Raw genomic sequence first — 21,050 nt, 5'->3', positions numbered from 1 at the left:
CACTATATAAGACTTATTCATAAGTTTCTAACGCTCATAATCAGATTTCAATATAACCTCGTTACAGATGGGTACATCCATCCCAAACCTGGCCCAACTCCACCTGGTGACAATAGCGCCTACACCACCAACCTCATCAATACACTACCCCTTAACAGTCCTGCAAATGCTCTCCTGACATTTCATGTGAACATTCGAAGTATAAATAATAAAATTCCCAACCGGCATGCCCTCTTAGCAGTTCATTCCCCAGACATAATGTGTCTTACAGAAGCCTGGCTTAAACCTACTACTGCCGATAATTGGGTATTATCCCCGGGCTACAACATACACCGATTAGACCGGACAGCTATTACCCCCGGGCTACAACATACACCGATTAGACCGAACAGCTGAGAAGTGAGGTGGGATAGCAGTTCTGTACAAAAATACATTGAGTTAATAGAGATCCAGTTCAACCGCCCCATTTAATAATGCAGAAATCATGATTACCAAACTGCAAATTAGCCATAATAAAAATATAAATATTGTCTGTGTCTACATTCCCCAGGCAATAAAATAAGCACTCTGGAAGATATCCTCCAATGGTTATCCACTGCCTACCCCCCAAGAAACCATTGTTCTTGGTGACTTTAACACTGACTGGTGCACCTGCTCAGCTGAATCCCCTGTCACCCATATAAATCTGTTTAGGCAAGGCTCAAAAGACAAACCCACCTCCATAGGTATCACAAGGGATAAGAAATTAAGAGTAATGCTACTCAACGCCAGAAGTCTAAACCTCAAGATGCACGCACTCGAAACTCTCCTTAGCATGGAGAACATCAATATCTGTGCAGTAACAGAAACCTGGTTCAAGGCTCCCGAGAGCACCCCAGCACTACCAGGTTATACCTCATACCATGCTTTTCGGCCCCAAAACTTGGACCGAACCACAAAAGGAGGGGGAGTATCAATATTCGTCAAAGATACCCACACCTCCAGGTTGGTGGCACAGCACGAAGCATCAGAGACTATCCATGTGCAACTAACTGTGGGTAAAACTGCCTTCCAGTTTATAGCCTGCTACAGACCACCCTCCCAAACACAGGAACCCCACTTGGCCTTCCTGAGAATACTGGAAAATATGAAGGTCTCTCCAAACACTATTATATTGGGACTTCAACTACCCAAACATAGACTGGGAGCATTACTCTAGCTCCAACACCCTAGCCCAAAGGTTCCTAGAATTTATAAACTCAAATGCTATGGAACAACTTGTTACCACTCCCACAAGAGGGAAAACATACTGGACCTGATCATCACCAACATGGGGACACTATGCTCCAGACCAGAAGTGTATCCCTCACTGGTAAGATCAGACCATAAACTAATCTCACTGGATATTCACATCCCGACCCCACCCCCTGTCCAGAAAACCACAGTGAAAAACTTCTCTAAAGCAAATTTCACACGCCTCAAAACCGAGGCGAAATCCTTCAAAGCCCCCGGGCCTGTGGAAAATACGGCCCAGACCGCAGCATCCTTTATAAACGCATTCTATGAACACCTTCAGGAATGCATGGATCATGCAATCCCAAATAAAACCAAGACCCAATCCTCCAAAGGCAGACGTCCTGTCTGGTGGACCCCAGCCATAAACAAACTATACAATAGAAGGAGGAAGCTACTACATGATAGAGCAAAATCCCAAAAAGGGAAGGCATCTCTGATCAGTATTAGCAAAAAACTACGGGCACTCATAAAATCGTCTAAGGCCAGCTTCGAGAGAAAAATTGCACAGGACACTAAGGATAATCACAAGGCTTTCTTTAGTTATGTTAGGAACCTGGGTGGGAACTCCCAGATATGCTCAGAATTAGTCCAAAATGACAAAAAATACACCGAGCCCACAGACATTGCCAACATCCTAGCTGACAGGTTCAGTGCAAACTTCTCCCGCCTCTCCCCACCAAAAGGGCAAATATCTATCCCAACAGAGTGCTGCCCCCCTGACATCTCAGATGCTCAGGTAAGAACCGCCCTCTCCAAAGCAAAAAACACAGCATCAATGGGACCAGATGGTGTCCCGGGCTGTGTCCTACATGAACTCCAAGAAGAGCTAAACCCAAACATAAAACTACTGTTCAATCTTAGCCTTACTACAGGATATGTACCCAAAGAGTGGCGTACAGCAACAGTGGTCCCTCTCCACAAAGGTGGTGCCTCAACGGATCCTGGAAACTATCGCCCCATAAGCCTGACTAGCTTGGTCTGCAAAGCTATGGAAAGGATCATCATGGACCTCATAAATAGAGATATTGGGGACCTACAGACACTGGATCCTACCCAGTTTGGCTTTGTTAAGGGCAGATCCTGCCTCTTAAACCTGGTCGATTTCTTTGAAATAGTCACCAAGGCCATTGACGAGGGGAAGGTGGTCCACACAGCCTACCTGGACCTAGCAAAAGCCTTCGATACAATACCCCACTCGGGCATTATAGATAAGCTCACCAGCTTAAATATAAACCCCTATGTCACTAGATGGGTTGCAAACTGGCTCAAGGACAGAACCCACATGGTTAGAATTGCTGGAGCCATGTCGGACTCCAAACCAGTTACAAGTGGCGTCCCACAAGGCTCAGGGCTCAGTCCTGGGACCTCTCTTGTTTGGTATATATTTCTCGGCGGTACAGGCCAACATGGAAGGACTGTGGCTGACCAAGTTCGCAGATGACTGCAAACTGGGCGCCATAATCAACTCTCCAGCCGACACAAGCATCCTCCAAAAGGGCCTCATAGAAACAGACAACTGGTGCCAGAGCCATGGCCTCAAGCTAAACGCCAAAAAGTGTATAGTCATCCCCTTTGGCAAAAACAAAGTGCCCACAAATTACCACATAGGTGGTAATCCATTAAGTACAGAAGAAGTCATTAGGGACCTGGGGACCCAAGTTGATAGCAATCTCTCATTTGACAACCACGTGGCCAAAGTGGTTAGAAAAACATTTTATATAGCCCACCTAATCATGAAGGGATTCACATCTAGATCAGGGGAGGTCATCGTACCTCTTTACTCATCCCTCATCAGGCCCATAATTGAGTACAATGCCCCTTTTGGGATGTACCTTACCAGACACCTGCAGCAACTGGAAAGACCCCAAAAGTACCTCACCAAGAGGATCAAAGGGCTCAAACAGATGCCATATGCTGCCTGGTTAAAGAAACTCCAGCTCTACTCAGTGGCATACCACCTGCTCAAAGGCGATCTGTGCCTGACGTATTAAGCCATGTCCAACCCAGAACTAATGGACATGCTGCACCTCAGAAAATCCAAATCCCATCGAGCTACGCGCTCGAGAGACTTGAACCTCAGCACTGAAATAAATAGGACATGCTGGAGGGACAGATTCATAACCCAGAGTCTCCCTTCACTCTGGAATAAAATCCCAGTCCAGGTTAGGCAGAGTCCCACATTGACTCTCTTCAAGAGGAATCTTGATGAGTGGATGGGAGATCGTAGGTTTACCCCGGCTATCACTTCTGTGTCACTGTTAGACAGAGGCACAGTACACTAACCTCAAAAAAGGGCATAGCAAAATTAATTTAAAATGGGTGGCGAAAGCCAAACACACTCTGGCTAGGCTTATAAATGCCCTAGGGCAGATAGCCTAGTATGAACCTATGAACCTAAATAATAACCTCTCCCACTAGGATTAGTAAACCCACCAACAGGGAAAGTATCTTAGATTGGGTACTTATCAATAGCCACCCAAGCTTGTATACAACTGGGACTCTCCCCGATGACTTAAGTGATCATTCACTAACTTATATTATTAAGTATAAGGCAGAAACCCACCACAAGACTACGTACAAAACAATCAGAAATAATAATAACTTCAATCCTGCTAACTTCCTAAACTAAATTAAATCAGTCAACTGGTCAATCCTAAAAAGTCTATCATTAGATGAAGCCGTAACTTTCTTTAACAATAAATTCCTGAGCATCCTTGACTCCCATGCTCCTGCATAAACACTGAATCTAATACTGCACCATGGCTCACAAAGGAAACTAAGATAAAAATCAAACTTAGAAATATAGCCTGGACCTAATGGCGAACAACTAAAGCCCCCCTCGACCAAGTGAGATATCGTCAACTTAGAAATTATACAAAAAAAATAATTTTGCTAGACAAAAAAACTACTACCAGAACCTCCCGTTTAAACGCCAAAATAATCCCCAAAAGTTTTGGGCAGGTATTTAACCGACTTCTTCATCCAGGACAATCTACTACCCCAACCCCATCAAACTACACCCGTAAATCCCCAGAAACTGTCGCCACTGCCTTTAATAACTTTTTCACTGAAACTATTCAGTCCTTAGCTAACCAACTTACTCCCATCCACTCTAACTCTACCACTAACACACCCACTTCGCATCCCCCCTTTAACTTCCAAACTGTCTCTACCACTTTTATCTGATCCCTTATCAAAAAACTAAAACCAACCACCCTTTCTGCTAACCTTCTTCCTGCAGAGTACCTATAAAAAGCTGTCAACGCCATAGCTTTCCCCATCTCTGTCCTAATCAATAGAACACTAATTGATTGAACTATCCCCTTAATCTGAAAAATATCCCATGATATCCCTAAGGTGGACGTTCAACAGAATTGTCCAACTACAGACCCATTGCCATTCTGTCACCACTAGCCAAATTAATGGAGAACTGCGTTCATAAGCAGCTTATGCACTATGTCATTCAGAACGGTCTGCTTGCCAACTCTCAGCATAGCTTTAGGCCACATCAGAGCACCACCTCCGCCCTCCTTTCTTTTACAAATACCATATTCCAAAACAGGAACAACAACAGGCTATCTTCAGCCCTATTTCTAGACCTGTCGAAGGCCTTTGATATGGTCAACCACAAATTACTTATCCATTCCCTAAAATCCATCTCCCTAGATAACCATGCTATTCAGTGGCTCCTATCCTATCTGAATGGCAGACAACAGGCTGTATTATGGCAGGACAAACTGTCCACCCTGTTACCTCTCACCGTTGGTATCCCTCATGGCTCTATTCTAGGTCCTCTACTCTTTTCTATCCCTGATGCAACCTGCATTCAATATGCAGACGATTCTACCCTGATCTGTACGGCCTCCTCCCCCTTAGACCTGCAAACCTTAACACAAAACGCATTTAATACATTTGAGAATTGGCTCTCTAATCACCGTCTGTTGTTAAATCCCAACAAAACTAAACTGCTCCTCTTTACCCCACCAGTAGATCACCCCATTTTCCTTCTCCATAACATCCATCAGCGGTACCTCTATCTCTCCAGATGACCATACTAAGCTTTTAGGAGTAATAGTGGACAATAATTTCAAATTTGATCTGCATATCAATAAAACTATAAAAAAAACAAGAAGAAGCTTGGCTCATTATATAAAGCAAACCTTTTCTAACTCCATTAGCTAGGATTGCAATTGCCTGCTCACACCTACTCTCTACCCTTCTGTATGCCTCCTCCATACTCTCCAACTTGAGCAAAACTGAACTTAGTAAGCTCTCTCGCTGTTACAACCATATTGCCAGATTTGCCATAGGATCAACATATGGGACACATCACTGTCAAAACCTCACTCTTCTCAGGTGGCTAAAACTGCCTAGCCTACTTCTGTTCAATCAGCTTATAGTAGCACACAAAATTCTGTACCACTCTGAAAATACTCTGGCACTCAAAAATGTCATAAAGCCATACAGTAATTCAAGGCAACTACGATCATCCAATAAACTGTTGGTCCAAACCCACAAAGCCATTAACTCAGCCGGTGACTCCCTGTTTGCCAATGTTGTTGGTATTGTGAGTACCTACTACAGGGCTTTTTAAATATGTTTGATTCATATCTGTTATGTTCTATCTGTGTTATCTAGAGCTTTTCTCCCCTGGTCTCCGCTGAAAATGGACATGTATCCAGTCGGTCTATCCCGGTCAGCAAATGTAAAATAAATAATTAATTTTTAATATATTCTCAGCAATAGTCTTCTCATCTTTATTTCATGTTTCTGTTGCTGTATAATAAGTCACTACTCTCAAGTAAATCTGATGATGCTCTTTCTCCAAAGCACTCAAACATAAGACTGTAAGGAGACTGTAGAGTTAAGCAAATACTTGTTTTCTCTTGTCATTATTGCCAGAATTATTAATGTACTCCCTCTTGTCTGACGTGGTATTTTCAGATTCAGTAACCTACAGAATTTCTTGATACCTAGAAAAAACATTAAAGTGGTGGGTTGTGTTGCAGTGATACAACCCAAACGCTTGGAAAGTAATTGATTTTCTGCTTCTGTTAATTAGTGTTTTTATAACGTTAAAGTTCCAAAGTCTTTTCTTCAGTAAGCTTTCTGACCAGCTACTTCTGTCTATTTTGTTGCATTTCTTTTTTTGGTGATTTTGTCCTTTGTGTTCATCTTTCCTGCATTCCTGCTTGTTCTGATTTTTGTTAAGAAATAGTAAACTGTTTTATCAGAAGCTGTATCCATGGAGGAAGGACACACATTTCTGTGCTTTAGAATCAATTTACAGCTTTTATTTATCGTTCTAGGCTCATAACAAAATGTTACTTTACACCACTGGTAAGCAATTTCAGAAGGCAAATAGCATTAAGTAAGGAATGCTTTTTATTAGTGACCAGATTAAAACTTGTGTGGCCATCAGGTAGCTCCATCTGTTTTTTACCACCATGTACTACTTTTCACCATATGATGTTTCCAGTTGACCATACTAAGCCATTGTGTAACCCATATAGCTATTTCTGAAATGTAATGAAGCATGAACCTATGAACAAGGCTTTTTTTCACCAACTGGTTTACCATAGGGATCTCATTTTCTAGTGGGAATAAAAATGTTGGAATGTGCTCTGTACTTTGCAGTCATCCTGTTACCAGTGCAGGTATGAGCTGTGTTTTTAAAATCCAGGAATGCATATGTAGCAAGATATGTGCATACATAGTTTTAACAGGCAAGTGCTCAAGTGCTGTTTTGATGTTGCACTGTAAGTATGCCTGGTCCCATCTGAGTTGCAGTTCCCAGTTTGTCACCACTCTGACATGAGATCCTTTAGACATACTCAGATTGTCTAGCTAACACTCCAGGCTTCATTCATTGTGCATCAAGACTTTTGGTGTCTGGATAGTGGCAGCAGTGTTAGTAGACATCGCTGATGGAAGTTAATAGGTCTGCCCACCCCTCTGACCATCACTGAACACACCGAGCTCTAAAAACATACATTGTAGACATATTAGCTGTAGTGATACTGTGAGGTTGAGAGTCCCTTTAAGTTACTAAATGAATGTCTAATAATTAGTTGTAGGATTCCTTAAACTTGAAGTAGTTTTAACTAATACAAAATACATTTTCAAGGGGTGGGTGGTGGTAGTGTTGTATTGTGCATTTATGGATTGTCACAGTGATAACTGCAAGACTTCATACAAATGAAATAAACTGGCCTCTGAAGGAACTATGAAAACAAGCCGCATACTTTAGAACAGGTGATGCTTGTACTGTCAGCAATTTCAAAAGCTACTATGATGGACAGAGCCTCACAACGTGGCTCTGACAATGATTTTCTCACACCTGAACTTGTCACAGCCATTGACAGCAAATGATTCAAACCAAGCATGCAACATGTAAGCTGTGGTTTATAAATTAATTTCATGGTGCCAGTGTTTTGCTCAGTAGAAATCAGTAAATGTTTCCAGATTCAAACCTGTAAATGAAGTTAAAAGGGGTACAGGTGAGCGAGCAAACAGAAATATATGCCTTTTATTAGCTAATCAGTTAATGTCTTTGTGTAGTAATTATATGTGATGCACGCTTTTATTACATACTGTATAGAGAATGGATACCATTTTTAGGGTGGTAACAGCACCGATGTTTGGTGTGCTCATCAGAAATGTATAACTGTCCTTGGTGGAGGGGTGAGCACAAGTCTTGGAAGATGGTGCACCATTCCAAAAATCCTGTCATCCCTGCTTCATATTTTGCTTGAATAGGCCACTTAATGTCTGTCAGAATTCACAGCATATGATCTTTAAGGGAATTTCATCTGCACATGAATCTAAAAGAAACAAGAACAGTAACCTTAAATGTTAAAAGTAGCTTGGAAAATTCTTCACTCAGGAGACCTTCTGAAAGTATTTCTGCACTATGGTACCCATTTGAAGTTTTAGGACTCGGAATGCCAAATCCAGAATGTGGAGACTTAATGACTGCAAATATATATATATATATATATATATATATATATATATATATAATGTATTAAGTCTGAGACTGCAGTTTATTAAGAGTATTCCCTTTTTTCTGAGGTATGGCAATTTCAGATTTGGTATATATACGTTCTGGGAGGTGGAGTGCTTGCCCCTCTTATCAAGGGGTGAGGGAAAGCTTGCCATCCTGTAAAAAAAAAACAAAACAAAAAAAAACTTAAAGGTAAATAGTGATGTTCAGTATCCACTATTTTTAGGTTATCAGATAGATTCAGATATCTTGTTGGTTATTTTGTGCAGTTGTAAGCAAACAAGATGGCATTAACTGTGTTGTTTTATTTAAGATATACAAAATGGACACTGGAGTAAAGCAGAGATAAAAAGGCTGATGAAGGCAGTGAAGGTCTGCGTCTTAAAAATGTTATCTGAAGAGGACACAACACATATAGACTCAGTGTACCAAGAGAAAGGCTATAGCCCAGCTTTATTAATAATGAAGGAAAAGCTGTACAAGGGCATTAGCTGGACTTCAGTAGCAACAGCTGTGGGGACTAGGAACTGGATGCAGTGTAAATTGAAGTGGTGAGTGTCTGCTTGTCTTCATTACTGCGTATGCAAGCATGTTCTGATTTCACCACCAAACATTTTTGTTTGGTGCTTTTGATTAATTTATTCTTTGCTCTGTACTTTTTTTCTTTGTAATAAAATGTGCATCTAGGCAACTTTGCTTCAGATTTGGTGTGCCATTCAGATTCGGTATTTACTTAGTTAGCTGTGATTGTAAATTAAGTTATAACACAAATCTGCAGCCTATATAGTATAACTTGAAATCAAGATGGTTTTAGTTACTCCTATAAGTCCTTGTTAAATGTTTCTTAGAAAGTTGAAGAACTGACTTTACGTTAGTCATCGTCAAAAGTATTTGTAAAACAGTCTGAAACAGAAGAAAGGACATTGAGTTTGCGTGTCTGGTTACGTAATGTACAAGATAGATGTTTGCTTTGTGTTTTTGTATCTGATATAGTTTGGAATAATAAGGTGTACACATCATGCAAGATGTGACTACAATACTATGAAGTAACTGTTATTTAAGATTTGTATTTCAACATGAGGAGATACAGTGATTCTTGACAGGCATCTATGATTTACTAATTAATTTTTGAGAGATAGTATATTACCTAACTGAAGAGCAGTAAATATCTAGTCTTAAAAACACACAGATGAAAAAAAAAAAAAACTTACAACAGGAGCCAGTAAGGAGGGTGACTGGGATTGAAATGTTTTATGCTGAATAAATTACTGGCTCTGTAGGTAGACATTTACATATGAGATCCTTGTCTTTAGTTACATGTAGGATAGAACAGAGGGCACTTTGTGTTGGAGGAGTAGCAACTTGGCAGCTTGCATTATGAGTCAGGAATTTCTGCCAAACACCTTGGCAGTAGTTACTTAAGGAAGGATATAAAAAAAAGTACTTTAGTAATTTTATGAATGTGTACTCAGCAGGTGCAGTCTATAGACAGACTGACATTTTTATATAAACATGCAAGTTGTTACAACCTTTAAGTATATATTGTGATTTTAAAAGCCATTAAACATTTTTGTCATTAACATTTACAAAACATTTAGATCAATTACTACAAATTTAATTGTACCTCAACCAGTACCTTGTTTTTGCATTGCATAATGCTAAAATTATTAATGCTTTCATTGTCAAATCATCTGTTTTGAAAAAAGATATAATTTTATATATTTTGTACTTGCGTTTAATTAATTAAACCATTCATGGCCAATAACACTGCTGTGTAAGATGGCTCAGATTTCCCCTGACACTTCCACATCTTGGTGTTATACGACGTAAATTCTGATTTTGTTCTCTCGCAGGAAGTACAAGTAGAAAGAGTATCGAAATTATTTATTTAGTATGTTGCTAATATGTGGGTGTTGTTGAAGTGGTCAAATGGGAGGGATGATCGCACTGAAAAAAAAAGCCAGGCTGATCAAAAATTAGCTGATCAAACATTACCAGCTACTGTAGAGCGATCACAACATTGGTAGATATAATTAGCAGGAGGGTTTTTTTTTTAAGGATTGAACATCAGTCTTGTTCATATTATAGGCGTGTACGATTGTGTCATGTACTCATATGTGTGTGTGTGTGTGTGTGTGTATATATATATATATATATATATATATATATGGGTCTACTTCATAACATTGACATTTCATAATGTTGAATTTCATAACATTGAGACCATAACATCAAAAATTCAAAACAGCGAAAACCCAAAACATTGAAAACTCAGAACATTGAAAGTGTGCTTCATAACATTGAAAACTAGAGTGCACAAGTTAATAAGATCCACTCCACGTACAGCACCACCTAACAGACACAATTTCTACTACGTTTCTGCAGGGGGGCAAACCTTTCTGCACTCCCCATGTGGGGAGCCTCTGCCCCACCATAAATTAAACATACCAAGTCCAAGATCACACTACAGTGGAAAAAAGTTAATTTCTTAACGATTTTGGAATTGGTATATTTAATTTACGGGGGGTGTAGAGGGTAGTAGAAAAAAGTGTGTTGGTTATTTAGGTGGTGTTTATAGGGGGAAAGGATGTTATTTACATATGCATTGTAGTTTTCAGTGTTATGAAGCACACTTTCAGTGTTCTAAATTTTCAATGTTTTGGGTTTTTAATGTTTTGGGATTTAGATGTTTTGGTCTCAATGTTATGAAATTCAATGTTATGAAGTAGAAAGTAGACCCATATCATCATCATCATCTTCTTCTTTCGGCTGTTCCCGTTAGGGGTCGCCACAGCGGATCACCTGTTTCCATTTCTTCCTGTCCTCTGCATCTTGCTCTGTCACATCAACCACCTGCATGTCCTCTCTCACCACATCCATAAACCTTATCTTAGGCCTTCCTCTTTTCCTATTACCTGGTAGCTTCATCTTTAGCATCTTTTTCCCAATATACTCAGCATCCCTCCTCAGCACATGTCCAAACCAGCGTAATCTTGCCTCTCTGGCTTTGTCTCCAAACCTTCCAACCTGGGCTGACCCTCTAATATACTTATTCCTAATCCTGTCCACCCTCGTCACACCCAGTGCAAATCTTAACATCTTTAACTCTGCCACATCCAGCTCAAACTCCTGCCTTTTTGTCAGTGCCACTGTCTCCAACCCATATAACATAGCTGGTCTCACTACCCTCTTGTAGACCTTCCCTTTCACTCTTACAGGTACTCGTCTGTCACAAGTCACTCCGGACACTCTTCTCCACCCACTCCATCCTGCCTGTACTCTCTTCTTCACCTCTCTTCCACACTCACCGTTAGTCTGAACTACTGACCCCAAGTATTTAAACTCGTCCACCTTCACCACCTCTACTCCCTGCATCCTCACCATTCGTCTGTCCTCCCTCTCATTCACACACATATATTCTGTCTTAGTCCTGCTGACCTTCATTCCTCTTCTCTCTAGAGCACATCTCCACCTCTCCAGGGTCTCCTCCACCTGTTCCCTACTCTCACTACAGATCACAATGTCATCTGCAAACATCATAGTCCATGGGGACTCCTGTCTGATCTCGTCTGTCAACCTGTCCATCACCATTGCAAATAAGAAAGGGCTCAGAGCTGATCCTTGATGTAACCCCACCTCCACCTTAAACACATCCGTCACTCCCATCGCACATCACCGCTGTCACACTACCCTCGTACATATCCTGTACCACTCTTACAGACTTCTCTGACACTCCTGACTTCCTCATAGAATACCACAACTCCTCTCTAGGCACCCTGTCACATGCTTTCTCTAAGTCTACAAAAACACAATGCAACTCCTTTTGACATTCTCTGTACTTCTCCATCAACACTCTCAGAGCAAACATCGCATCTGTAGTGCTCTTTCCCAGCATGAAACCATACTGCTGATCACTAATCATCACGTCCCTTCTTAACCTAGCTTCCACTACTCTTTCCCATAACTTCATGCTGTGACTTATCAATTTAATCCCTCTGTAGTTACTACAGCTCTACACATCACCTTTATTCTTACAAATCGGTACCGAAACACTTTTTCTCCATTCCTCAGGCATCCTCTCACTTTCTAAGATTTCATTAAACAATCTGGTTAAAAACTCCACTGCCATTTCACCTAAACACCTCCATGCTTCCACAGGTATGTCATCTGGGCCAACAGCCTTTCCATTCTACATTCTCTTCATAGCTATCCTTACTTCCTCCTTGCTAATCCATTGTACTTCATGATTCACTAACCCTACATCATCCAACCTTCTCTCCCTCTCATTCTCTTCATTCATCAACCCCTCAAAGTACTCTTTCCATCTCCTCAACACACACTCTCCTCGCTTGTGAGTATGTTTCCCTCATTATCCTTTATCACCTTTACCTGCTGCACATCTTTCCTAGCTCGGTCCCTCTGTCTAGCCAATCGATACAGGTCCATTTCTCCAGCCTTAGTGTCCAACTTTTCATACAACTCTTCATATGCCTTATCCTTAGCCTTCGCCATCTCTTTCTTTGCCATGCACCTCATCTCCTTATACTCCTGTCTACTTTCTTCATCTCTCTGACAGTCCCACTTCTTCTTTGCCAACCTCTTTGCCTGTATACTCTTCTGTACTTCCTCATTCCACCACCATGTCTCCTTGCCATCCTTCCTCTGTCCCGATGTGATACCAAGCACCTTTCTAGCCATCTCCCTTACTAGCTCTGCTGTAGTTACCCAGCTATTTGGTAACTCTTCACTGCCACCCAGTGCCTGTCTTAACTCATCCCTGAACTCTATCTCACAATTACCCTTTTTCAATTTCCACCATTTGATCCTTGGTGCTGCCCTCACACTCCTCCTCCTCCTCTTGATCACCAACGTCATCCTACAAACCACCATCCTGTGCTGCCTAACTACACTTTCTCCGGTCACCACTTTACAGTCTCCAATCTCCTTCAAACTGGCCCTCCTACATAAGATATAATCCACCTGTGTGCATCTTCCTCCACTCTTGCATGTCACCCTATGCTCCTCCCTCTTGTTAAAATATGTATTCACCACAGCCATGTCCATCCTTTTAGCAAAATCCATTACCATCTAACCTTCTGCATTCCTTTGTTTAACACCATACCTACCCATCACTTCCTCATCCCCTCTGTTCCCTTCACCAACATGCCCATTGAAATCTGCTCCAGTCACCACTTTCTCACCCTTAGGTGCAGTCATCACCACTTCATCCAATTCACTCCAAAATTTTTCTTTCTCATCCATTGCACACCCAACTTGTGGAGCATATGCACTAACAACATTCATCATTACACCATCAATTTCCAGCTTCATAAACATCACTCTATCCACCTCCAAAACACTCTTCGCATACTGTTCCTTCAGAATAACTCCTATGCCATTTCTCCTCCCATCCACACCATGATAAAACAATTTGAACCCACCTCTGATACACCTAGCCTTACTCCCCTTCCATCTGGTCTCTTGCATACACAATATATCCACCTTCCTTCTGTCGATCATATCAGCTAGCTCTCTCCCTATACCAGTCATACTGCCAACATTCAAAGTTCCGACCCTCACTACCACAGTCCTAGCCTTTCTCCTCTCTTCCTGCCTTCGGCCATGCCTTCCACCTCTTCTCCTCCTTCAGTCAACAGTAGCCCAATTTCTGCCAGCACCCTGTAGGCTAACAGTGCTGGTGGCGCTCGTTGTTAACCCGGGCCTCGACCAATCCGGTATGGAAATATTTACTGGTGATTGCATGAAATGATTTGGCGAAGTTTTACGCCGGATGCCCTTCCTGACGCAACCCTCCCCATTTATCCAGCCTTGGACCGGCACAAAGAAATGCACTGGCTTGTGTGTGTGTGTATATATATATATATATATATATATATATATATATATATATATATAAATATATATATATATACATACATACACACACATATACATATCATAGGATCATAGGACGTTAGGTTGCGTTTAAAAAGGGGTAAATAGGTACTCTGCTTGATGTGGAGAGGTAGTATATTTCACAGGTGGGGAACCTCTGGGACACACATCTGTCCTGCCAACAAGTCCTATTGATCTCACAGACCAGGATCAGGCCACGTATGCGGATTACTCGAGTGGAGCTCGACTTGCAGATATGCAGCAGTTCCATCAAGGCGGGGTCCAAGATCACCTTGAATGCCAGAGGTCACCTCTGAGAAGTCTATATGAAACAAAGTAGAGGGATAGAGTTTTTAGCCTATCTGTGTATGGAAGATTTTTGAGGCCCTGGATTCTCCTGGTGAGGATACAGTAACAAATGGCCAGCATGTGAGTGAAACCAAAAAGGCACAAACACAACCAATAGAGTTAAATCAAGCCATAAGAATGGCTAGAATAATTTATTGTCCATACCGGATTCGGCAGAATAGCCTTCATCAGTGGAATACCTTGGAACAATGAACATTCATTCCTACATAAATAGACCCATCCACCAATGGGAAGTACAGCCCTCCCCACAATACCATTAATTAACAACACCTCCTTCAGTTAAGCACAATTAATGACTATAATTCAGTACAAAAAGTAGAAACACAAATCATTACAAATAATACATGCTGGAAGAATCTAAGCAGGAAAAAAATTTAAAGCAAGAAATAATTTTTATACAAATAAAAAATAAGAGATAAAGAATAAAAATGGAAGATACAGCACTATAAATGGTAATTTAATCTGGGTTGGAAAAGCCCCCGCAGCTTAATAATCCAACATTTTTCTTTTCTATTCAGGATACTATGCCATCCCTGCATGTTATTCCTGTTGCCAGTAATTCTATCAATGATCATAAAATGAAATTCTGCATTTGTATGTGTCAGGCAGTGCCTGTATAAGGCGTTCATTTCCCATTTATTACGTATGCCACTACGATGTTCTGACAATACGTATTCTTAGAGGACGAGATGTCTGACCAACATAAAAGGCTGAACATTTACACGTAGCCAAGTAAATAATCCAGTCAGTTCCACAATTCCCAAAAGATTTGATGTCATACACTTTACTGGTATTTCTGCTTGTAAATTGTCCACAAGGGAAGGTGCCAAACAGAGTATCACCAGACAGGGTGAGTTGTTGGTATATAGCACCTCAACTACAAGTATGTTTAAAGTGAGAAAAGTGGGAGCCCAACGTTTTACCTTTCCTAAATGAAAATTGGCATTTGGTCCCTAAGATTGGTCGTAAGTTGTCATTTGCCAAAAGAATATTCCAGTGTTTGTGTATAGTATCTTTGATAATATTGGTATTTCGCCCATATGTGGTAATGAACCTGATAGTATCACTGGTATCCCCCCCCCCCCAGTTTTAGCCTTGTAATCCAATAGGGACATCCTGTCTTGGTTACTGGCCCAATTACTGGCAGAGATGATGTCAAAGTCCATGTATCCCCTGTTCCAAAATCTATTACAGAGGTGCTAACGAGAAGAGTCATAATCCTCTTGAGTGGAACTAATTCTCTTCATACGAAGAAACTGGGATTTTGGGATGTTGCGGATAGTATGGCTAAGATGTAAACTGGTAGCATGAAGCAGGTTATTATACTGTGGGTATTTACGAATAACTTTGGTACTCAGACTGTTGTTCATATTTCCTCAGAACGGTAACATCCAAAAAATTAATTTCGTTAATGTCCGAGTTCAAAGTGAACTCGATACCCCACTTGTTATCATTAAGGTATTGGACAAACTGTAGAAGAAAACCCATATCAGCTCGCCATGCCATCCAGCAATCATCCAGATATCTCTGCCAGACGTCAGTTTCATCAATGTATAAATTATGAGAGGAATTATATATTAGTTGCTCCTCCACAAAGGCCATGAACAAATCTGCATAGATCGGTGCAAATGAGGCACCCATTGAGGTACCCTGAATCTGCCAGTAACAGTCCCCCTGAAAGTAAAAAAACATTTTTGTTCAGCACATGCTCCACCAAACACAGGAGTAAAGTGTTGAATCCTGCTGGATATAAATTGGCATGCTCCAGCCAGAATTCTAAGGCCTGAAGACTGGCCCAATGGAGGATATTTGTCTACAGGGCCTTGACATCTAATGTACATAGGAGCCACCCAGGTTCAAGCTGTGTTTCTGACAGAATTTTTAAAAACTGTGTGGTGTCCTGTATATGTGCCCGGATGAGATTCAAAAGGGGTTTAAGCTATTGGGCCAAAAAAGCTGATAGAGGTTCAGTTAATGAGCCAATCCCCGAAACAATGGGCCATCCTGGTGGTGTGGTTACAGATTTATGAATTTTGGGCAAGAGGTACATGATTGGCTTCTGGGGATCCCTGACAATTAAATGGGATTTAACTGCCTCCGTAATAATATCCTCAACAGCTTGACTCGGAAAAGAATCAATATCCTTCTTAAAGTTAAATGTGGGATCCAAGGGCATAGCCATATAGTGATGTGGGTTGGACAACTGTCCCTTACCCTCGTCAAGATAATAATCCATGTCCAATATGACTACTACCCCTCCCTTGTCCGTAGGTACAATAACCACCCTATGGTTGTCCTTGAGCTCCTGTAATGCTTTCTTTTGCCCAATAGTTAAATTATGACCCAATACCAAAGACTCACCAGTGCTGAAATGTAAATCTTTGAGCACAGCCTGTAGAAAGATGGACACATATTTATTCATAGGTGGCTGAAAGTTGGACTTGTGGAATCTGAACTCTGTAGATCTTTGAGAATTATCGCCAGAAAAAAACAGTTTGAGATTAAGTCTACAGCAAAAATCTTGTAGGTCAGATACCATATAAGTTTCATCCACAAAAAAGCCGGGCACAAAGTTTAGACCTTTATTAAGAAGCTGCTTCTGCTCCTCTGTTAGAATTACACTGGATATATTCAAAACATTATGACAAATGTTAGCTAGTGTGTCATTAGAGTCTGTAGTAATCCCGCCACCGTAACTATTCGTGTTCCTGTGTTTCCTGCCACCCCGCCTCCCACCACATCTAAAAGGTGATCCATATTACATTGTTTTTTTGGGGTGGGTGATTCCCGGGTGCTGGCACTATCTAAATCAGTAGCTGAGGATTACTCAGCAGAAGTGCTGCTAATGTAAGTATCTGTCCTTTTCAAAATGGATCTGGGTCTCTTCTTGCTGTTTGCCCCAACTGGTCTGCTGGTCTCAGAAAATTTCACAGTTTTGGACACCTCAAAACGTTTGCCCCTGTGATAATCCGCTACATTCCTATTGAATTTTCTTATTTTTTTTGTCCCGTGTCTTTCTCAAATGTGAGAAGCTCCTTTGATAACTTGTTCAAACAAACAGTATAAAGAGGTTGACCCTCATATTTTTTTGATTCCTCACAGAGTGTTTTTAACTTCCGCAATGTTCATGTCAATCATCCGCTCATAATATGAGCTCAGGATGTGTACAAAAGACATTGAAGCCTGCTGGAGTGCCAGATTCCAGTCTTTAACCAACACATCATCCGTCTTGCCCACTAGGGGCTGAATACGAACCCCGAGTCCTCTGGGCGTAATATCCTTGTTCTCATAGGCTCTGGAAAGCTTCAGATGCCAAATATTCATTCTAAGGGTTTTCATTCCCCTACCAAGCTTACTGACTGCAAGATTGCAGCCGTCAACTGGATCCATATTAGAAGCATCCTTGTCAGTACCATTCTCATTCGAGATACCAAACACTCTTATGTCATTTCTGTCAGCACACAGGGCATTCAAAATAGATTCTAGATCCATGACAATAAGCTCACAATCCAACCAAATATTCCAACGAAAAAGCAGCAAACTAGAATGCCACCAGAGGCTCAGTAACCTTCTCCGAACAAGCCACCAAAGGAGCCCCAAATTCCAAAAACTTGTAAATAACACAAACACATATACACCCCCCCCCAAAAAAAAAGAGGGAATCTAATATGAAAAAACAATAGGGAAAGCAATCCCACACTGGGTAATACAGCACCCTAAAGAGATTTTCTGAGACCAGAATTCCAAGTGCAAAGTGACAAAAATCGACCTAGGGTTCAGTGGTGAAAAAATCAACCAATAGTGCCAAAAACGATGTTATCGGAGCCACAAATGCCCCTTCCATCTGGTCCATTGGTATAAAAATATATGGTATCCCAATCCTATATTGGCATTAGTGACCAGAAGACACTATCTGGCCAGATTCAGTGATACATCCACTGTCTCCACTTGTAGCCATAATAATTCAAAAGGAAATGAAAATAACTTGGTAAAACGCAGATAAGTGTATGTGTCTGTCAAAGGGCCCCACATCAGACCTTATCGCTAATATTATAGTTTATATTTAATTTAGCATGAACACATCATATGTCACCAGGAAGGTAAATAATCATTCCTGCTTGTGTTATATTCAACCATCTGCTGTATAGGATATTCCCAAGTAAATATCAAACATACCTATAAGGAGGGGATAGCCCTCCCAACTGTCTATGGTAGTCAGTTGGTTAATTGTTCAAAAAAACTTTTATATCTCAGTGTGTATGATAGGTATAATAGGACTCCAACCACAATGTTACTGTGAAACAGCCTGTATCAGAGCCAGTGTTGCTACTAATCGCATCAACCTGTTAGCCACTAAGGTCTGCAGGAAACAACTGAGAACAAAGCAGTAAAGAGTATTATTTCAAATCCTGTACACACACCCCTGAGACAGTTCCCCAAAATGGCACACTTAAAAAGAGTGATATATGCCAAGATATTTTCTAAATTATGATCAATGATCACCCAAATGTTTTTAATATATGTCAAAAAAACAACAAATGGGCGTATATATTGCATTGAATTAAACAAGCATTAAACATATGTATTGTTACATAAAAAAACAGTCCAATATATTGTAAAATCCCGGCCAGGTTATGTAATGATCAAAGCCTCACACCATAATAATCAAAGATGTTCGATAGTAAAACCAGGTAATATAGAACACATATGTCGAACCATAGAACATGAATCAAGCCATACAAGTACCTGATTTTAGAATATCATTCATTAGTTATTCATAACCTCATAGACTGAAAAACCTCCCAATGTAAACTAAGAAATATAACTGAGCATAGATACATTGGAATCGCCCATAACCCATAGGCACATTAAAGTCCAAATAACATCATAATCAAGATATAGTTTTAAGAGGAGATATAGTTTAGAGGAAAATAGTTTTTTATTCAGGCATGTCCAAGGGTCAGCTCCCAGTCTTCTCTCCTATCTGATGAATCTGGGCATCTTGGGGCAATGTAGAAATTGCCTCATGTACACAGATAACCCTCTCCACCTACCACCCAACACTACAACCTGTGAGAGATGCACTTATTTAGCCAAACAGGTGGTAAAGCTCTCTCCAACCAAGACTGAACTTGACAGTCAAGAGAAGAAGGTAAACACTTGCACCACACCACACTCATCACATAGTCTCACTAAATGTACACCACCAAAATCCACACATAGAAACACAAAACCATTCGCGGAGGCTCTCAATAATAATCTTCTCAAGCAACAGAGACCTCCAAAGCAGAAATGCAAGCAACCTCCACCCCCCCAACACAACCCAAATGACACATAGCCTGCAGACTCAGTGTGCCACTCAACCACAGCCAATAAGGCAAAACAACGTACCCAACACACTAGTCATAGGTGACTCTATAGTCAGGCACACTGATGTCCCACTCACCAGGCTAAACAAGGAGAAGGTTACTGTCAGCTGCCTGTCGGGTGCCAGGATCCACCACATAACCTACGCACTCAGGTCACTCCACAACAAGTACAAATACAACTCTGTCATTGTCCATGTTGGTGTGAACGACCTGAGACGTACCTCTCTGGACTACATGAAAAGAGACTTGGAAGAGCTCTCCGATCTTGTAGCCCAGGCAGGTATGACACTAGCCCTGAGTAGCATTCTGTCATCACCCAGAATGATACCGCAGTACAAGGACAAAATGATTGACTTCAACAATTGGCTAAGCTTCTGGTGTCATTCTAAAGGGATCCAGTCTGCCTAGGATGACATGGTCAACAGACCATGATGCTTTGCCAGAGATGGCCTGCACCTGTCACCCCTGGGATTCCGGATACTGGCTAAGGTTCTTGCCACCCCTATAGTGCCTTTTTTAGGCAAGGTTCAAATGACAAATTCACCACCGTAACAGGAACAGGCAAACAAAAACTGAGGGTGATGCTACTCAATGCTAGAAGTCTAAATCTCAAAATGCATTCACTCGAGGCAATCCTTAAAATGGAGAACATCAATATCTGTGCAGTGACTGAGACCTGGTTCAAGGCTCCAGAGAGCACCCCTGCACTACCAGGCTATAACTCATATCACACTTTTTGACTATGTAACCTGGACCGGAACACCAAAGGCGGAGGTGTGTCCATATTCATTAAGGATAGCCACACCTCCTGGCTAGTTGCTCAGCATAATGCAGCCGAGGTTATCCAAGTGCAACTAACTCTGGGCAAAACTGCAATCCAAATTGTAGCTTGCTACGGATCCCCCACCATGCCCCAGGATTCCCACTCCTCTTTTCTTGATGTACTGGCAAATATTAGGGTTCAACCAAACACCCTAATAATGGGCGACTTCAACTACCCCACCATTAACTGGGAAAACTACTCGTGTACCAACTCCTTAGCTCAATGCTTTCTGAAATTCATAAACTCCAATGCCCTGGATCAACTTATCCATACCCCCACCAAGGGCAACAGTATCCTAGATCTAGCCATTACC

The 21,050-nt window shown here is 41.2% G+C and overlaps 1 protein-coding gene across 1 annotated transcript in view; it reads left to right on the top strand.

The window, feature by feature from the left end:
- Nucleotides 1-21,050, top strand: part of TTF1 (transcription termination factor 1) — a 280,172-nt gene that overhangs the window by 203,208 nt on the left and 55,914 nt on the right. The window contains exon 7 of the mRNA XM_044058464.1: nt 8,595-8,832. Coding sequence (XP_043914399.1) covers nt 8,595-8,832 — 238 coding nt within the window. The remainder of the gene's footprint in view (nt 1-8,594; nt 8,833-21,050) is intronic.

The sequence above is a fragment of the Protopterus annectens genome, chromosome 16.part0 (genome assembly GCF_019279795.1).
Source record: "Protopterus annectens isolate FY-2018-M chromosome 16.part0, PAN1.0, whole genome shotgun sequence".
NCBI lineage: Eukaryota > Metazoa > Chordata > Ceratodontiformes > Protopteridae > Protopterus > Protopterus annectens.
This window is presented reverse-complemented; position numbering and strand designations above follow the sequence as displayed.